General features: G+C 46.8%; 1 protein-coding gene across 2 annotated transcripts in view; it reads right to left on the bottom strand.

The window, feature by feature from the left end:
• The window catches only part of LOC137367409 (tetratricopeptide repeat protein 31-like), a 77398-nt gene that overhangs the window by 43250 nt on the left and 13232 nt on the right, over positions 1-20916 (bottom strand). The window contains exons 2-7 of one of the 2 annotated variants that reach the window (XM_068028642.1): positions 15729-15811; positions 6065-6167; positions 3649-3863; positions 2302-2385; positions 1648-1731; positions 455-706 (exon numbers count right to left, since the gene is read on the bottom strand). In XM_068028642.1, coding sequence (XP_067884743.1) covers positions 455-706; positions 1648-1731; positions 2302-2385; positions 3649-3863; positions 6065-6167; positions 15729-15811 — 821 coding nt within the window. The remainder of the gene's footprint in view (positions 1-454; positions 707-1647; positions 1732-2301; positions 2386-3648; positions 3864-6064; positions 6168-15728; positions 15812-20916) is intronic. The other variant, XM_068028643.1, reaches the window with a different exon arrangement.

Below are 20916 nucleotides of genomic sequence, written 5' to 3'. Positions count from 1 at the left end.
GCCAGAGGGAGAAGGTGGGGGGGGGGGAGAAGGAGTCCAGAGAGAGGTGGGGGAGTGGGGCCGGGGGCGGGGGGGGAAGAGAAGGGGGGGTGGGGGGGGGAGGGACAGAACAGAAGAGGGGGAGGGGGCAGAGTGAGAGGATGTGCTCTGGGTTGTGCCAGTATGATGCTTCCAACTGTCTTCCCTTACACCAGGCTTTCACATTCAAAGCAAAGATGGTTCCACAAGTCTAAATGTGCAAGAAAGGGAGACCAGGAGCCGACAGGAGGTTGTGAGCTGACCCACGGCCAAGGACCAGTGCATTAGGGGGAAATCACCATTTGCTGCCCATCACCGCTACCCCGCATCCCCACAAAAGTCGGGGGAAAAGTTCAAATCCCTTAGCCCATGTCTATCAAGCCACCGCAGCTACCTTGTCCCCATCATTGGAGTGCTGCAAAGCTCAGGTCCTTACCTCAGATTCATACATTGATTTATCGGTTGTGTTCTCATCCTCACCCTCTCTATCCCTCTTCATTTTACTGTCCTTAGCAGCAGTCACTTTCACACTATGCTCATTTATACTGTTAGCTTTGTCGGAGCTCTGTTTTTTGCCCACCGCAGCCCCTTTCTCAGGTGATGGAGCAAGAATACGTTTAATATTTCCACTCACTTCATCAGCATCCTCCTCTCCGTCGCTACAACTTTCTTTCTTTGACATAACTTTCTGCAGGCAGAACAGATCCAACATTAGACAAAACTTTTCAGTATTATTTGTAAATTAGTCCGAACTCTCTGCACAATCTGGGTGAGGCACAGACACCACATCAACAGGCAGCTAGACGCACCATCTGGGAGGGAGCGTAAACACACCAGGACTCCAGTATCGCAGATAGAACAGCTGCTTCATGCTGTCCCACAACAAAATAATGGGATAAATGTTGACCAGATCACTGGGAGAACTACCCTGTTCTTCGTATAGTGCCATGGGATCATTTACATCCAGCCAAGTGGGAAGTGGGGGGGGCTTCGAATTAACATCTTCTCCAAAAAACTTGAGGTCAATTAACTTAGCACAAACAGCATTGATTCCTGGGATGAGAGCGTGCTGGCCTCTGTGGAGAGATTACATAAAATGGACCAGTACTCCGAAGTTTACAAGAGTGAGAGGTGCTCTCATTGAAACCTAAAATTCTTAGTGCTTGATAGGGTAGATGCTGAGAGGCTGTTAGTCCTGGCAGAAGAGTCTAGAACTAGGGGTCGTAGTCTCAGAATAAGAGGTCGGCCATTTAGGACTAACATGAGGAGAAATTCCTTCACTCAAAGGGTTGTGAATCTTTTGGAATTGTCTACCCCAGAAGGTTGTGGATGCTCAGTTGCTGAGTACATTCAAAGCTGAGATTGACTGACATTTGGACTCTTAAGGAGATGCTGAGGATAGGATGGGAAGGTGGAATGGAGGTAGATTAGCCATTACCTTACTGAATAGTGGAGCAGACTCACTGGGCTATTCTGCTCCTATTTCTTATGTTCTTATTGGACAGGCATTAAAACTTTTGTGTGGCTCAGTGCTGCACACTGTTTTAACTGAATACAGAAGGGAGATCTCAGCTGCAAATTCACTTGTGCAGGAAGCATGCATCAAATAAATCAGGAAAGTTTCCTTACCTTATCATTAACAGTCTCTCCAATTTTATTCTCACTTCTATTTTCTTTCTCTAATTTTTGTTGCCTTCTTCTCTCTTTCTGTCTCTGAAGAAAATTAAATCCAGTTAATAGCCATAACTGAACATTAATCGTAACATGTGCAGCGAAATGCACAACCAGTGAATGCACGTCACCAAACTTTAGGTACTGTTGGGAATGTGTTACTGTTACAGTATACAGACCAAAGCTGCAGTCCTCTCTCTGTGACAATGAGTTGCAAACAGTCAAACACATGGAGCTTGGACCAGACACAGGAACCCTGCTTTAAACACACTTACCTGGGACATGGATCGGAGACAGGAATCCTGCTTTAAACACATTTACCTGGGACATGGATCGGAGACAGGAATCCTGCTTTAAACACACTTACCTGGGACATGGATCGGAGACAGGAACCCTGCTTTAAACAGATTTACCTGGGACATGGATCCGAGACAGGAATCCTGCTTTAAACACATTTACCTGGGACATTGATCGGAGACAGAAATCATGCTTTAAACACATTTACCTGGGACGAGATCGGACACAGGAACCCTGCTTTAAACATATTTACCTGGGACATGGATCAGAGACAGGAACCCCGCTTTAAACATAACCAGCGACAGTCACACTCACTTTTTTCTTAAGTCTACGTTTTTCAGCCTTCTTCTTAGCCTGTTCTTCTTCATTAACCAACTCTTGACCAATTCTCTCCGCTTCCTGCAGAATAGATCATAATAGAGTTAATACTGCCTTAACGTGTGCACCAACTGCAGCCAAACTCACACAGGAACCAAAACTTGCAAAGATGACGTGGCACACTTTCACTACAACTGACCACCCTCACTCCAACCAACAGGCCCAGGACCTCACTGCGACCGATACAAACACATAACCGGATCTCACTGCAACCAACAGACCTAGGACACGAGAGGATCCCACTGTGACCAACAGACCTAGAAAACGAGAGGATCTCAGTGACCAACACAGACCCAGGACAGGGCAGGATCTCACTGTGACTGAGACAGACCCAGGACAGGGCAGGATCTCACTGTGACTGAGACAGACCCAGGACAGGGCAGGATCTCACTGTGACCAACAGCCCAGGACACAGCAGGATCTCACTGTGACTGAGACAGACCCAGGACAGGGCAGGATCTCACTGTGACCAACAGGCCAAGGACACAGCAGGATCTCACTGTGACTGAGACAGACCCAGGACAGGGCAGGATCTCACTGTGACTGAGACAGACCCAGGACAGGGCAGGATCTCACTGTGACTGAGACAGACCCAGGACAGGGCAGGATCTCACTGTGACTGAGACAGACCCAGGACAGGGCAGGATCTCACTATGACTGAGACAGACCCAGGACAGGGCAGGATCTCACTGTGACTGAGACAGACCCAGGACAGGGCAGGATCTCACTGTGACTGAGACAGACCCAGGACAGGGCAGGATCTCACTGTGACTGAGACAGACCCAGGACAGGGCAGGATCTCACTGTGACTGAGACAGACCCAGGACAGGGCAGGATCTCACCGTGACTGAGACAGACCCAGGACAGGGCAGGATCTCACTGCGACTGAGACAGACCCAGGATAGGGCAGGATCTCACTGTGACTGAGACAGACCCAGGACAGGGCAGGATCTCACTGTGACTGAGACAGACCCAGGACAGGGCAGGATCTCACTGCGACTGAGACAGACCCAGGACAGGGCAGGATCTCACTGTGACCAACAGGCCCAGGACACAGCAGGATCTCACTGTGACTGAGACAGACCCAGGACAGGGCAGGATCTCACTGTGACTGAGACAGACCCAGGACACAGCAGGATCTCACTGCGACTGATACAGACCCAGGACAGGACAGGATCTCACTGCGACCAACACAAATTTAATACCCCTCTGATATAATCCAATGTTGGATACGAATTTAGCCCTGTGCTACAGTACACATCTGAATTTCTCATGTTCACCCACCTCAGCAGAATCTCTATATGAATTGGAGCCTTTTATATTGTATGGATCTGTAATGTTTTTAAGTCTGGATGACAGCTCTGGGGTATCGTAGAGGAAATTTCTCCGCAGTCCACAGAATGTGTTCACGCAATCTAAGTGGTTGTGGTCATCATCGTCATTGGAATAGTCTTCAACTTCATAGGTGTAATCATCCTCCTCCTCACTAGAATCTATTCCTACAGGATCAATACAATACTGTCATCTAACACACTGCCTTTTGTTCTCTTCCAGCCATAGTTTTCTTCCCTCCTCTTTTGAACTCCATTAGGGACGTGGGTCCATGGATGCTGACAGCCTGGGTTCACACCACTCGAGTGCTCATCCTTCACGCATGAGCGTGTGCTGACATGCATTTCAACCACGGAATGTATCACACCGAAGCAGATCTGACTCTCGTTCTATGTCCATGCACACTCTTGCCATCAGGAGTCAGCAGGCAGCACCAGGAACCCCACTGTTTAATACAAAAGCAAGCTGCTGTTGCTTAACCTGTCTGTCTGACCCAGGGCACTAAAGTAGGATGGTGGTGGCCCTCTGCCAGGGTCACAGCTGAGATCAGCAAACTCAACACTGACCACTGAAACAATGGCTTCACAACCAGATGGACATGGAAAAATAAAATTTATAGCACATTCCACTACCTCAGGACCTCCTAAAGTGCGTTAGAGCCAATGAAGCACTTTTTGAAATATAGGCAATTTGCACACAGCAAGCTCCCACAAACAGACCAGATAATCTGTTTTAGTCATGTTGGTTTTGGGATAGATATTGGCCAGGATACCAAGGAGAAAGTCCCAGCTTCTCTGAAATAGTGTCATGGGATCTTTTACATCCACCTGAGAGGGCAGACGAAGCCTCAGTTTTAACACCTCATCTGAAAGACAGTACCTCTGACTCTGCAGCCCTCTCTCAGCATAGCACTGGAAATCTCCCTTCCTCTGCTCCCTTTATCCATTTTATTGCACTTGCTCCTTTCAAATTGCATAAAACTTTACAATTTTTATAAAGTCTCTTTCACCAGTAGAAAATCTTTCTTCAAACCCTTGGAATTGCTGGATTACTACTTCACTGGTGTGAGCAATGTATAGTATACTTAATGGCACCATTCTAAAGAGCGAGTGTGCAGGAACAGAGGGACCTGGGGCTGCATGTGCATCAATCTTTGAAGGTGACAGGGCACATAGAGAGAGAGATTATTGAAGTATATGGGATCTTGGACTTCATAAATAGCATTGAGTACAAAAGCAGATAAGTCATGCTGAACCTTTATAAAGCTCTGGTTAGACCCCCAACTAGAGTACTGCATCCAATTCTAGTCACCGCACTTTAGGAAGGACGTAAGGGTCCCTGAGAGGGTGTAGAGGAGATTTACCAGAATGGTTCCAGGGATGGAGGATTTTCGTTACAAGGTTAGGTTGGAAAAGCTGGGTTTGTTCTCCATAGAACAAAGGAGATTGAGGGGAGATTTAATAGAAGTGTACAATATTATGACAGGCTTAGATAAGTGAGACAAGGAAAAACTGTTCCCATTAGCTGATCGCACAAGGACTAGGGGACACAGATTGAAAGTTTTGGGCAAGATGCAGGGGGATTATGAGGAAGCACTTTTATTTTACACAGGGGGTGGTAATGAACTGGAACTCGCTGCCCATAAGGGTGGTGGAAGCGGAGGCGATCAATGACTTCAAGCGGAAGCTGGATGGCCACCTGAGAGAAACAGACTTGCAGGGCTACAGGGATTGAGCCGGGGAGTGGCACTGACTGCATAGCACCGTGGAGGGCTGGCATGGACTTGATGGGCTGAATGGCCCCCTTCTGTGCCGCAAGTAAAACTTTTTTTAAAAGTTAAAAAATAAAAAAATTAAGCTGCAGACTGTACTTAGTCACACACACTGTACACAGAGCCTGAGTGACAACAACCTGCAACTAAAACTGGACATCAGATTTAACACAACTTGATAGAGCATACCCAGTAATGGAGCTGCAGAGCTCTGGTTACCTGCCCTGGCAGCCTACAAGTGAAGACAGTGAGACTGACTCAGAGCTGGAGGATCCCGGTTTCTATCCCTGGGACTGTGCTGAATGAAACAGGCAGTGTTATGGGCGCTTCCATTGGTATCAGCAGCCCAACTTGGCCATGATGTTACCCCAAGGGTGAATGAGCTGCCTTCACTCACTGCGATCCCGCCAATCGAAGAGCAGTCACTGAGGTAACTAAGCAGAGGGCCACAGCAACCCATAAAACTGTCAGCACATTCAGAGGACAGGGAGAAAACGCTGGGAAGAGGGGGGGTGGGAAGGGGTGGAAACGACAAAAAAAAACACAAACGCGAACGTCAGTGAACAGACAAAGCAGGAATGTTGCTGCCCGATTTACCAAACACATGCTGCTCCATCATGGCTGGCTCCTCATTAAAGATGCACTGATGAACTTTTACTGGATCGTTTTCCACCAGATTTTTAAACAGATTTTTGACACTCTGCAAGAAAGAATGTTTAAAAAAATTACTGTCAGCAATCATCAGTGCCCACAGAATACCGAAACCCTGGGAATAATCAGTACCCGAAGAATACCAAAACCCGAGAATAATCAGCACTCGGAGGATACCGAAACCCAGGAATAATCAGGACCCACAGGATACCGAAACCAGAGAATAATCAGCACTCGGAGGATCAAAGAAAACCCTAAGGCTTTCTATAGGTATATCAGGAATAAAAGAATGACTAGAGATAGGTTAGGTCCAATCAAGGATAGTAGTGGGAAGTTGTGTGTGGAATCAGAAGAGACAGGGGAAGTGTTAAATGAATATTTTTCGTCAATATTTACAGTGGAGAAAGAAAATGTTGTCGAGGAGAATACTGAGATACAGACTACTAGGCTAGATGGGATTGAGGTTCACAAGGAGGAGGTGTTAGCAATTTTGGAAAGTGTGAAAATAGATAAGTCCCCTGGGCCAGATGGGATTTATCCTAGGATTCTCTGGGAAGCCAGGGAGGAGATTGCAGAGCCTTTGTCCTTGATTTTTATGTCGTCATTGTCGACAGGAATAGTGCCGGAAGACTGCAGGATAGCAAATGTTGTCCCCTTGTTCAAGAAGGGGAGTAGAGACAGCCCTGGTAATTATAGACCTGTGAGCCCTACTTCGGTTGTGGGTAAAATGTTGGAAAAGGTTATAAGAGATAGGATTTATAATCACCTTGAAAAGAATAAGTTCATTAGAGATAGTCAGCACGGTTTTGTGAAGGGTAGGTCGTGCCTCACAAACCTTATTGAGTTTTTTGACAAGGTGACCAAACAGGTGGATGAGGGTAAAGCCGTGGATGTGGTCTATATGGATTTCAGTAAGGCGTTTGATAAAGTTCCCCACGGTAGGCTATTGCAGAAAATACAGAAGTATGGGATTGAAGGTGAATTAGTGCTTTGGATCAGAAATTGGCTAGCTGAAAGAAGACAGAGGGTGGTGGTTGATGGTAAATGTTCATCCTGGAGTATAGTTTCTAGTGGTGTACCGCAAGGATCTGTTTTGGGGCCACTGCTGTTTGTCATTTTTATAAATGACCTGGATGAGGGTGTAGAAGGGTGGGTTCGTAAATTTGCAGATGACACGAAGGTCGGTGGAGTTGTGGATAGTGCCGAAGGATGTTGTAGGGTACAGAGGGACATAGATAGGCTGCAGAGCTGGGCTGAGAGATGGCAAATGCAGTTTAATGCGGAAAAGTGTGAGGTGATTCACTTCGGAAGGAGTAACAGGATTGCAGAATACTGGGCTAATGGGAAGATTCTTGGTAGTGTAGATGAGCAGAGAGATCTTGGTGTCCAGGTACATAAATCCCTGAAAGTTGCCACCCAGGTTAATAGAGCTGTTAAGAAGGCATATGGTGTGTTAGCTTCTATTAGTAGGGGGATCGAGTTTAGGAGCCACGAGGTCATGCTGCAGCTGTACAGAACTCTGGTGCGGCCGCACCTGGAGTATTGCGTGCAGTTCTGGTCACCGCATTATAGGAAGGATGTGGAAGCTTTGGAAAAGGTGCAGAGGAGATTTACTAGGATGTTGCCTGGTATGGAGGGAAGGTCTTACGAGGAAAGGCTGAGGGACTTGAGGTTGTTTTCATTAGAGAGGAGGAGGAGAAGAGGTGACTTAATAGAGGCATATAAGATAATCAGAGGGTTGGACAGGGTGGATAGTGAGAGCCTTTTTCCTCGGATGGTGATGGCAAACACGAGGGGACATAGCTTTAAGTTGAGGGGTGATAGATATAGGACAGATGTCAGAGGTAGTTTCTTTACTCAGAGTAGTAGGGGCGTGGAACGCCCTGCCTGCAACAGTAGTAGACTCGCCAACTTTAAGGGCATTTAAGTGGTCATTGGATAGACATATGGATGAAAATGGAATAGTGTAGGTCAGATGGTTTCACAGGTCGGCGCAACATCGAGGGCTGAAGGGCCTGTACTGCGCTGTAATGTTCTATGTTCTATACCGAAACCCAGGAATAATCAGGACCCTCAGGATACCGAAACCAGAGAATCATCAGCACTTGGAGGATACCGAAACCCAGGAATAATCAGGACCCGAAGAATACCGAAACCCGAGAATAATCAGCACTCGGAGGATACCGAAACCCAGGAATAATCAGAACCCTCAGGATACAGAAACCCTGGGAATAATTAGCACTCGGAGGATACCGAAACCCAGGAATAATCAGAACCCTCAGGATACCGAAACCAGAGAATAATCAGCACTCGGAGGATACCGAAACCCAGGAATAATCAGAACCCTCAGGATACCGAAACCAGAGAATAATCAGCACTCGGAGGATACCGAAACCCAGGAATAATCAGAACCCGCAGGATACAGAAACCCTGGGAATAATTAGCACTCGGAGGATACCGAAACCCAGGAATAATCAGAACCCTCAGGATACCGAAACCAGAGAATAATCAGCACTCGGAGGATACCGAAACCCAGGAATAATCAGAACCCGCAGGATACAGAAACCCTGGGAATAATTAGCACCCACAGAATACTGAAACCCTCATAACCGATAATCTTTATCTCTAGACGCGGCTATCCCAGAGCTCATCCAAAACTCTAAGAGTTAATCAACATATCTTTACTTTCAAGTACTTAAACATGGTCAGTCTGGTTTTTCCACTGTGTGCTAGGAAACCAGTTGAAAGAGGACATATGGAGCAGATGTCTTGGGGGCAAGGAGGAGGACACGACCACAGAAGCACAGATCAAGGCCAGAACATGCGGGCAGGTGACTGAAGGATTATGGCAGGCTGGGTGGAAAAAAATGAGAAGCTCGTGATCCTAGGCCCTGCAGCAGGAGAGGAAGCAATATCTGAAAGGAACGTGTGCAGGCAACGTCAACACAAGTGAGCAGTCCAGGAACAGCCGTAGGCTCTCAGTCCTATCGGAACGCAGGAGGCATGTGATAGGTGAGAAGGATAGGGACAGTGGGAGCTGCCTGGCAGTGGTACAGGAAGTGGGTAGCCCAAGATTCCTAATTTCCTGGAGCGACCCATGAGCTGAGTAACCAAAAGTGGGCAAAGGGGGACAATCAGTAAGTATTTGGCAGGCTTGACACACCAGAGATGATGTCACATGGTTCTCTTCAGCAAGGGGCACCAGGAAAGATGGTACCACAGTGCCATCTAGCGAAGAGGTTCAGCTTGGAGGACTAAATGGGAACCACTGAAATAAAACAGGAAATTCAACCGAGGTAGAATGAGGTGTTACAAGAACTGCATCCATACCCAAGACTTTAATACATTAGATAAACATCAACATACATACAGTCCGGGAGAGCAGCTGACCTGCAGGGAGAACATGGAGCGAGAGCAGATAAATATGCCCGAGGATCACGGCCCAGAGCACTGACCTTCCGGGAGTACAGCAGAGAGCAGTCCAAGCGTGCCGGAGTTTGAAAACAAAGTGAGCAGTGACGTCACAGGAAAGCTGCAAGCTGATGGTTGGTGAGTCACTGCTGTTAGGGAATAACTCTAAATAGCTGAGTTAGTACACTACTGTTAGGGTGCGTGTGTAAATAGCTTAATAAGAAACAAGTGAGTAGCTGTTTCTTTGAGTAAAGTTTTTTAACTAGTGAACTGTACTGATTTTTAGTAGGATTTATCAGTACTAGTAAGGTTTTGTTAATAATTCGAAGCTGCTGTAGTATTGGTAAGGTTTTTTTTAGCAGTAGCAAAGAGTCAACTAATAAAGGAATGGCAGGGTTGCTTCAACCTCAAGAGTGCGCCTCCTGTGCTATGTGGGAGCATTTGTGAACCATTTGTGCAGGAAGTGTCGTCAATTGAAGCAGCTTGAGCTCCGGGTTTTGGAACTTGAGCAGCAGCTGGCAACACTGCAGTGCATTCAATATGCAGGGAGAGGGGGAATGGGTGACCACCAGGCAGTCAAAAAGAATCAGGCAGGTCGTGCAGGAGACCCATGAGTGCCTCTCACTCTCCAACAGATATTCAGTTCTGAATACTGAAGAAAGTGATGCTTCACCTGGGGAGTGCAGCCAGAGCCAGGTCCATGGCACCATGGGTGGCTCAGCTGCACAGTGAAGACTGGAAGAGCCATTGTGATAGATGATTCAATAGTCAGGGGAACAGACAGGCATTTCTGTGGCTACAGGCATGAATCCAGGATAGTGTGTTGCCTCCCTGGTGCCAGGGTCAAGGATGTCACTGAGCGGTTGCAGAGCATCCTGAAGGGGGAGGGTGAACAGCCAGCAGTCGTGGTCCACATCAGAACCAAAGACATAGGCAGAAAGAGAGATGTGGTCTTGCAGTCAGAATTTAGGGATCTAAGTAAGAAATTGGCAAGCAGGACCTCAAAAGTAGTAATCTCCGGATTACACCCAGTGCCACGCGTGAATGAGTAGAGAAATAGAAGGGCAAGACAGATGAATGCATGGCTGGAAAGATCTTGCAGGAGGGAGGGCTTCAGATTCCTGGGACATTGGGACTGGTTCTGGGGGAGATGGGACCTGTACAGGCCAGACTGGTTGCACCTAAACAGAGCTGGAACTGAGTTCCTTGTGGGACATTTTGCTAGTGCTGTTGGGGAGAGTTTAAACTAGTTTGGCAGGGGGATGGGGACCTGAGGGTAGGCTCAACTGGGACAATTTCAGAAATGAAAATGGAAGGCAGAAAATTAATGGATGAGTCTGGAAGACAGAGGAAACAAAGGTCAGAAAATAAAAGAGAGCTTGGCAGTGCTCAAGGGTATCTACTTCAATGCAAGGAGTATAGCAAATAAAGCAAACAAGCTGATGGCACAGATAGACACGTGGCAGTATGATATCATAGCTATTATAGAAACATGGCTTAAGGAGGGACAGGAATGGCAGCTCAATGTTCCTGGTTACAGGGTTTTCAGACGCGATAGGGAGGGGGATAAGAAAGGAGGGAGAGTGGCAATTTTGGTCAAGGAAACTATTACAGCTGTGAGAAGGGATGATATGTTGGAAGGTTCATCAAACGAGGCCATATGGATTGAGCAACAGAACAAAAAAGGGGCAATCACACTGCTGGGAGTGTACTATAGACCCCCAAACAGTCAGAGGGAAATAGAAGAGCAGATATGTAGGCAGATATGCAAGAACAATAGGGCACTAATAGTAAGGGATTTTAACTACCCCATTATTAACTGGGATAGTTTTAGTGTGAAAGGAATTGAGGGAGCAGAATTCTTGAGATGCATTCAGGAGAACTTTTTTGCCCAGTATGTAGCAAGTCCAACAAGAGAGGGTGCAGTTTTAGACTAAGTTTTCGGAAATGAAGATGGGCAGGTGGAAGGAGTGGCAGTGTGAGAGCATTTTGGTGATAGTGATCATAATTCAGTCACTTTTAACAATTATGGAAAAGGACAGAGATAGAATAGGAGTTAGAGTTCTCAATTGGGGCATGGCCAATTTGACTAAACTGAGGAGTGATTTAGCAAAAGTGGACTGGAAACAGCTACTTTAAGGTAAATCAGTGTCAGAACAGTGGGAGGCATTCACAGGGGAGATTCAAAGAAAAAGGGTGAGGCGGCCCAATCTAGAGTCCATTGATGTCAAGCAGCCTACAGGGTAAGATAAGGCAGAAAAGGAAAGCTTATGTCCGACACAGAGAACTCAATACTATCGAAAGCCGAAAGGAATATAGAAAATGGAGGGGTGAAATCAAAAAGGAAATTAGAAAAACAAAGAGAGGGCATGAAAAAATATTGGCAAGCAAAATCAAGGTGAACCCAAAGATGTTTTATCAATACATTAAGCGTAAGAGGATAACTAAGGAGAGAGTAGGGCCCATAAAAGACCAAAAAGGTAACCTGTGTCGGAGCGGAAGATATTTGTATGGTTCTTGATGAATACTTTGCATCTGTCTTCACAAAAGAGGGTGCAATGCAGATATTGTAGTTAAGGAGGAGGAGTGTGAAGTATTGGACATGATAAACATAGGGAGAGAGGAAGTATTAATGGAATTAGCATCCTTGAAAGTTGATAAATCACCAGGGCTGGATGAAATGTAACCTCGGCTGTTAAAAGAAACAAGAGAGGAAATAGCAGGGGGTCTGACCATCATTTTTCAGTCCTTACTGGATACAGGTGTGGTGTCAGAGGATTGGAGAATTGCTAATGCTGTACCTCTGTTTAAAAAGGGAGCGAAAGGTAGACTGAATAATTACAGGCCAGTCAATCTAACCTCAGTAGTGGGCAAATTATTGGAATCTATTTTGAGACACAGGATAAATCGGCACTTAGAAAGGCACAGGTTAATCAAGGATAGTCAGCATGGATTTGCTAAGGGAAGGTCTTGTTTGACCAAACAGATTGAATTGTTTGAAGTAACAAGGTAGATGAGCATAGTGCAATTAATGTGGTCTACATGGAATTTAACAAGGCTTTACACAAGGTCCCATATGGCAGACTGGTTAAAAAATAAAATCCAGTGGGATACAGGGAAGCAGCAAGGTGGATATAAACTCGTCTCAGTGGCAGGAAACAAAGGGTAATTGCTGACGGCTGTTTTAGCAACTGGAGGGCTGTTTCCAGTGGTGCTCCACAGGGCTCAGTACTGGGCCTCCTGCTTTTTGTGGTATATATTAACGATTTGGACATAAATGCTAGGGGCGTGATCACGAAGTTTGCGGATGACACAAAGATTGGCCGTGTGGTAGATAGTGAGCAGGATAGCTGTAGGCTGCAGGAAGATATTGATGGTCTGGTCAGATGTGAAGTGGCAAATGGAATTCAACTTGGAGAAGTGAGAGGTGATGCATTTGGGGAGGTCAAACAAGGCAAAGGAACACACGATTAATAGATTTAAAGTGATTGGTAGAAAGCTGATTAGAATTCAGGACCAGCATGTTCCTGTGAGGAAGAAAGACAAGTTTGGCAAGTTTCGGGAACCTTGGATAACACAGGATATTGTGAGCCTAGTCAAAAAGAAAAAGGAAGCATTTGAAAGGGCTGGAAGGCTAGGAACAGATGAAGCACTTGAGGAATATAAAGACAGTAGGAAGGAACTTAAGCAAGGAGTTAGGAGGGCTAAAAGGGGTCATGAAAAGTCATTGGCAAACAGGATTAAGGAAAATCCCAAGGCTTTTTATACATATATAAAGAGCAAGAGGGTAACCAGGGAAAGGGTTGGCCCACTCAAGGACAGAGATGGGAATCTATGTGTGGAGCCAGAGGAAATGGGCGAGGTGCTAAATGAGTACTTTGCATCAGTATTCACCAAAGAGAAGGACTTGGTGGATGAGCCTGGGGAAGGGAGTGTAGATAGTCATCTCATTATCAAAAAGGAGGTGGTGTTGGGCGTCTTGCAAAGCATTAAGGTAGATAAGTCCGAAGAAGGGTCACTGACCCGAAACGTTAACTCTGCTTCTCTTTCCACAGATGCTGCCAGACCTGCTGAGTGATTCCAGCATTTCTTGTTTTTGTTTCAGATTTCCAGCATCCGCAGTATTTTGATTTTATTAAGGTAGATAAGTCCCCAGGGCCTGATGGGATCTACCCTAGAATACTGAGGGAGGAAAGGGAAGTAATTGCTGGGGCCTTGACAGAAATCTTTGCATCCTCATTGGCTACAGGTGAGGTCCAAGAGGACTGGAGAATAGCCAATGTGTGCCTTTGTTTAAGAAGGGTGGCAAGGATAATCCAGGAAATTATAGGCCGGTGGTAGGGAAATTATTAGAGAGGATTATTCGGGACAGGATTTACTCCCATTTGGAAACAAATGAACTTATTAGCGAGAGACAGCATGGCTTTGTGATGGGGAGGTCGTGTCTTACTAATTTGATTGAGTTTTTTGAGGAAGTGACGAAGATGATTGATGAAGGAAGGGCAGTGGATGTTATCTATACGGACTTTAGTAAAGCCTCTGACAAGGTCCCGCATGGCAGTGGTACAAAAGGTGAAGTCACACGGGATCAGAGGTGAGCTGGCAAGATGGATACAGAAATGGCTCAGTCATAGAAGACAGAGGGTATCAGTGGATGGGTGTTTTTCTGAATGGAGGAATGTGAATAGTGGTGTTCTGCAGGGATCAGTGCTGGGAACTTTGCTGTTTGTAGTATATAGAAATGATTTTCAGGAAAATATAGCTGGTCTGATTAGTAAGTTTGCGGACGACACAAAGGTTGGTGGAGTTGCGGATAGTGATGAGGATTGTCAGAGGATACAGCAGGATATAGATCGGTTGGAGACTTGGGCGGAGAAATGGCAGATGGAGTTTAATCCGGACAAATGTGAGGTAATGCATTTTGGAAGGTCTAATGCAGGTGGGAGGTATACAGTAAATGGCAGAACCCTTAGTAGTACTGACAGGCAGAGAGATCTGGGCGTACAGGTCCACAGGTCACTGAAAGTGGCAACGCAGGTGGATAAGGTAGTCAAGGAGGCATACGGCATGCTTGCCTTCATCGGTCAGGGCATAGAGTATAAAAATTGGCAAGTCATGTTGCAGCTGTACAGAACCTTAGTTAGGCCAGACTTAGAATACTGCGTGCAATTCTGGTCGCCACACTACCAGAAGGACGTGGAGGCTTTGGAGAGGGTAGAGAGGAGGTTTACCAGGATGTTGCCTGGTCAGGAGGGCATTAGCAATGAGGAGAGGTTGGATAAACTCGGATTGTTTTCACTGGAACGACGGAGGTGGAGGGGCGACATGATAGAGGTTTACAAAGTTATGAGTGGCATGGACAGAGTGGATAGTCAGAAGCTTTTTCCCAGGGTGGAAGAGTCAGTTACTAGGAGACATAGGTTTAAGGTGCGAGGGGCAAAGTTTAGAGGGCATGTGCGAGGCAAGTTTTTTTACACAGAGGGTGGTGAGTGACTGGAACGTGCTGCCAGGGGAGGTGGTGGAAGCAGATACGATAGCGACGTTTAAGAGACATCTTGACAAATATATGAATAGGAAGGGAATAGAGGGATATGGGCCCTGGAAGTGCAGAAGGTGTTAGTTTAGGCAGGCATCAAGATCGGCGCAGGCTTGGAGGGCCGAATGGCCTGTTCCTGTGCTGTACTGTTCTTTGTTCTTCTTTGTTCACCCAGAGGGTGGTGATGGTCTGGAACTCACAGCCTGAAAGGATAGTTGAGGCAGAAACCCTCAAATCAAAAGGAGTCTGGATATGCACCTCAAGTGCCGTAAGCTGCAGGGCTACAAACCAAATGCTGGAAGGTGAGATTAGAATAGGTGGATCATTTTTTGGCCGACAGACACGATGGGCCAAGTGGCCTCTTTCTGTGCCTTAAACTTTCTATTTTCTGCAATACCAACATTTTTCCTTTGGCTAGTTGGGACCTTCTTTCCAAAGTTAGGACAGGGGGTGCCCTTGAGAATTCAGTATTCTCATTAGATCCTTGACACAGGAAAGTCCAAACATTACTCCTCTAACCCACCCCATTTCACCCCATTTCCATGGCTGCACACAAATCGGACACTGCGCTGAGCAATTTCGCAGCATGGCGCTTGTCCCTCAGCAATACCTGCCATTGCATCAAACTTGACAGACAGGTGCCCTGATGCGCCACATCCATACCTGAGGGGTCACTGTCGGATTGTCCTGTAGGTTATGTTGGTAAATGTTGACTTTATGCTTCAATGTTGACAGGTAATGGTCTTCTGCAAAAGAAAAAGACATAAACTTTAGGGAAAAAAGCACTTCGCTCCTTTATAATGTAATGTTCATCAGCATCACAGTGCACTCCAGGATATCTGCAGGCTGTCTTCACCTTCACTCATAATTCTTAGCAGACCTGCTTCACCCCATTTCTACAGCTCCACTCAGTGTGGAATGTCAGCAAAGCTGGGAGCCAGGGTCCCACAAGGATCAAACCTTAATCCCTCTTCATTTATCTCATTACACAGGCACAGTCTGAGCTTCTACATGTATACTTATAATATGCAGCTCACACAACCTCTCCATCCTAGATAACTCACAACTACCTGCAACTACATGCAAGGAAGATGAACAAACATTGCCTTCAGCGTCACCATGAATTCCACTCTTTGGGCACCAACTCCACTGACCGCCCACTCCACTAGCCGATCTCAAGCTGAACTAAACCAGGCACCCATTTCAACACTGGCTGAGCCCATCACTTCACCTCTCAGTAACACTGGTCTCCTCATGACTGGAATATCAGTAACAATGCTATCCCATTAACACCACCCCTCCTCTAACACTGGGCTTGTCCATCTCCCACTGCTGTTCTACCTCTCCCTCAGGAATGTGTGGATCTGCAGTAAAGCGGGTCGTATAGGACTGGTACAAAGGTGGGTGGGGTGGAGACAGGACTGCATTGGGGGGGGATGGGGAGGGGGTAACTGGATTGAGTCATTTCACCTTGAGGGTAGAATCCCAGCCAACAAAAAAGGATGAAACTATTATTAAGGAAGTCTTAACATTGCACTTGGAAAAGCATAGTATGATTAGAACAAGTCAGCATGGTTTTACTGAAGGGAGGTCCTGTTTGACAAATTCATTAGAGTTTTTTGAGGATGCAACTAAAGGGGCAGATGTAGTATACCTGGATTTTCAAAAGGCATTCGATAAGGTGCCACATAAAAGATTAATAGGCAAGATAAGGGCTCATGGAGTTGCGGGTAATATATTAGTATGGATAGTGGATTGGTTAAGAGACAGAAAGCAGAGAGTGAGCATAAATGGGGCATTTTCAAGTTGGCAGGCAGTGAATAGTGGGGTACTGCAAGGATCAGTGCTGGGGCCTCAGCTATTTACACTCTATATTAATGACTTGGATGAAGAGACAGAGAGTAATGTATCTACGTTTGCTAATGATACAAAGCTCGGTGGAAAGGTGAACAGCAGGGAGGATGTAGAAAGGCTGCAAAGAGATATAGACAGGTTAAGTGAGTGGGCAACAAGACGGAAAATGGGGTATAATGTAAGGAAGTGTGAAGATGTCCACTTTGGTCATAAAAATAGAAAAGCAGAATATTTTTTAAAAGATGTGAAACTGGTAAGTGTCAATGTTCAGACAGACTTGGGGGGAACTCGTACAAGGAACGCACAAAGTTAACATGCAGGTGCAGCAGGAAGGCAAACGGCATGTTGGCCTTTATTGCAAGGGGATTGGAGTAAAGGAATAAAGTAGTAATACTGAAATTGTACAGGGCTTTGGTGAGACCGCACCTGGAATACTGTGTGCAGTTTTGGTCTCCACATTTAAGAAAGGAGATACTTGCACAGGAGGCAGTGCAGTGAAGATTTACTAAATTGGTCCCTGGGATGAGGGGGTTGTCCTATGATGAGAGGCTGAGTAAATTGGGCCTATACTCTCTGGAGTTTAGAAGAATGAGAGGCGATCTAATTGAGACATACAAGATTCTGAAAGGGCTTGATAGGGTAGAAGCTGAGAGATTGTTCCCACTGGTCAGGGAATCTAGAACACGGGGACACAGCCTCAGGATAAGGGGTCAATCATTCAGGACTGAGATGAGGAGAAATTACTTCACTCAAAGGATTGTGAATCTTTGGAATTCTCTACCCCAGAGGGTTGTGGACACTGCATCATTGTATATATTTAAGGCTGGGATAGATAGATTTTTGGTCTCTCGGGGAATCGAGGGGTATAGGGAGCAGGCAGTAAAGTGGAGTTGAAGCCGAAGATCAGCCATGATCGCATTGAATGGCGGAGCAGGCTCGATGGGCCATATGGTGTACTTCTGCTCTTATTTCTTGTGTTCTTTAACGTCTCTTCCCTCTGAATAGAAAATATTCTGTTTTGACAAGTAATCATAAGCAAACAGCAAATTGTCCACTAAGATTATTTTTTGCTGCAAATATTTGGAATTACAAAAATTACAGCACGAGAGATCCATCGTGACGGAATCTCATTTTTCTTAATTTATCCAAGGTGTGTGGGCGTAGGCACCAGAAACGACAAAGTCACACCCTTCCCAGACGACCGTGCAAAGTCCTCCTCACTACCATCTGGGGACTTGTGGCAAGATTGGGAGAGCTGCTCCACAGACACATCAAGCAACTGCCATACTCAGTCATACTCGCCAAATCATACCTGACAGTCATCCCATCACCACCCCTGGGTCTGTCCTGTCCCACTGGCAGAGGTGGCAGCACAGTGGTATACAGTCGGGAGGGAATGGCGCTGGGAGGCCTCAACATTGACTCCAAACTCCATGAAGTCTCATGGCTTCAATTCAAACATGGACACAGAAACTTCCTGCTGATTACCACTGACCGCTAGTAATCCTCCATGTTGAACACCACCTGCAAGAAGCACCGAAAGTAGCAAGGGTACAAGAAAGTACTTCGGGTGGGAGATTTCAATGGCCATCAAGATTGGCTTAACAGTACCACGACGGACTAAGCTGGCTAAATCCTACAGATCATAGCTGCTAGACTGGGCCTGCGGCAGGTGGTGAAGGAAAACCGACATGACCTCATTCCCAATCTACTCGTTTCAGATGCATCTATCCATGATGGTATTGGTAGGAGTAACCACTACACAGCCCTTGTGAAGTCAAAGTCACGTTACCATACCCTCCATCGTGCTGTGTGGCACGAGCACCATGCTAAATTGGATAGAATCAGAACAGATCTAGTGGCTCAAAACTGCACATCCATGAGGCACTGTGGGCCATCTGCAGCAGCAACCACAACCATCTTCCTTTGTGCTAGGTATGACTCCAACCAGCGGAGAGCTTTTCCCTGATACCCATTGACTCCAGATTTGATGCCATACTCAGTCAAAAGCTGCCTTGATGTCAACGACAGTCACTCACACCTCACCTCTGCAGTTCAGCTCTTTTGTCCATGTTTGAACCAAGGCTGTAATGAGATCAGGAGCTGAGTGGCCCTGGTGCAACCCAAACTGAGCGTTATTGAGTAGGTTATTGTTAAGCAACTGCTGCTTGATAGCACCGTTCACGACCCCTTCCATCACTTTGATGATCGAGAGTAGACTGATGGGGCGGTAACTGGCCGGGTTGGATTTGTCCATTTTGTGCACAGGACGTACCAGGGCAATTTTCCACCTTGCCAGGTAGATGCCAGTGTTGTAGCTGTACTGGAACAGCGTGGCTAGGGGCACAGCTAATTCCGGAGCACAAGTCTTCATTACTATTGCCATGATGTTGTCAGGGCCCGCAGCCTTTGAAGTATCCAGTGCATTTAGTCATTTCTTGCTATCACGTGGAGTGAATCGGATTGGCTGAAGACTGGCATCTGTGATGTTGGGGATCTCAGGAGGAAGCAGAGACGGTCATCCAATCGGCACATCTGGCTGAAGATGGATGCAATTGCTTCAGCCTTGTCTGTTGCACTGACGTGCTGGGCATCCCCCATCATTGAGGAATTCCAGCAAGCCAGTTCATGAGGTGACAGCGAACTCCGTTTGAACTTCTATTCAACAAGAAAAGCCCAAGCAAAAACAAAGGTTTTTTCTCAACCCTGATTTTTCATATCTTTCAACATTGCAACACTGTCTGGGAGAAACTCCCACAGGCAGAAGTAGTATCACAGAGTCTCACAGGGAGAAGGATGGGGGGAGTGAGGATCCAGCATCACTGAGAATCTCACAGGTAGAAGGATGGGGGGAGTGAGGATTCACCGTCACTGAGAATCTCACAGGGAGAAGGATGGGGGGAGTGAGGATTCAGTATCACTGAGAGTCCCACAGGGAGAAGGATGGGGGGAGTGAGGATTCACCGTCACTGAGAATCTCACAGGGAGAAGGATGGGGGGAGTGAGGATTCACCGTCACTGAGAATCTCACAGGGAGAAGGATGGGGGGAGTGAGGATTCACCGTCACTGAGAGTCTCACCGGGAGAAGGATGGGGGGAGTGAGGATTCACCATCACTGAGAGTATCACAGGGAGAAGGATGGGGGGAATGAGGATTCACCATCAGGGTCTCACCGGGAGAAGGATGGGGGGGGAGTGAGGATTCACCATCAGGGTCTCACCGGAGGAAGGATGGTGGGGGGGGGGGGGGAGTGAGGATTCACCATCACTGAGAGTCTCACCAGGAGAAGGATGGGGGGAGTGAGGATTCACCATCACTGAGAGTCTCACCGGGAGAAGGATGGCAAACACCTGGCAAGGCCTGGGGCAGCACAGTGGCACAGTGGTCAGCATCGCAGGCTCACAGCTCCAGCGACCCGGGTTAAGTTCTGGGTACTGCCTGCGCTGAGTTTGCAAGTTCTCCCTGTGACCGAGTGGGTTTCCTCCAGGTACTCCGGTTTCCTCCCACAGCCAAAGACTTGCAGGTTGATAGGTAAATCGGCCATCGTAAATTGCCCCTAGTGTAGGTAGGTGGTAGGAGAATTGAGGGAAGATGGGGATGTGGTAGGGAATATGGGATTAATGTAGGATTAGTATAAATGGGTAGTTGTTGGTCGGCACAGACTCGGTGGGCCGAAGGGCCTGCTTCAGTGTTGTATCTCTCTATGACATTGGTCCTGGCTCTGTTCAGGTGCAATCCATCAGTCTTGTACACGTCCCATCTCCCGCAGAACAGATCCCAATGTCCCAGGAACCTTAGGCCTCCCTCCGTCACCATCTCTCCAGCCACACATTCATCTGTTCTATCCTTCTATTTCTATACTGACTAACGTGTAGCACCAGGATTACTGCCTTTGAGTCCTATTTATTAGTTTCTTTCCTAGCTCCCTAAAATCTGCCTGCAGGACCTCATCCCTCTTTCCACCTGTGGCATTGGTACCACTGTGGACCACGACTA

This window comes from Heterodontus francisci, chromosome 1 (genome assembly GCF_036365525.1).
Source record: "Heterodontus francisci isolate sHetFra1 chromosome 1, sHetFra1.hap1, whole genome shotgun sequence".
Classification (NCBI taxonomy): domain Eukaryota; kingdom Metazoa; phylum Chordata; class Chondrichthyes; order Heterodontiformes; family Heterodontidae; genus Heterodontus; species Heterodontus francisci.
This window is presented reverse-complemented; position numbering and strand designations above follow the sequence as displayed.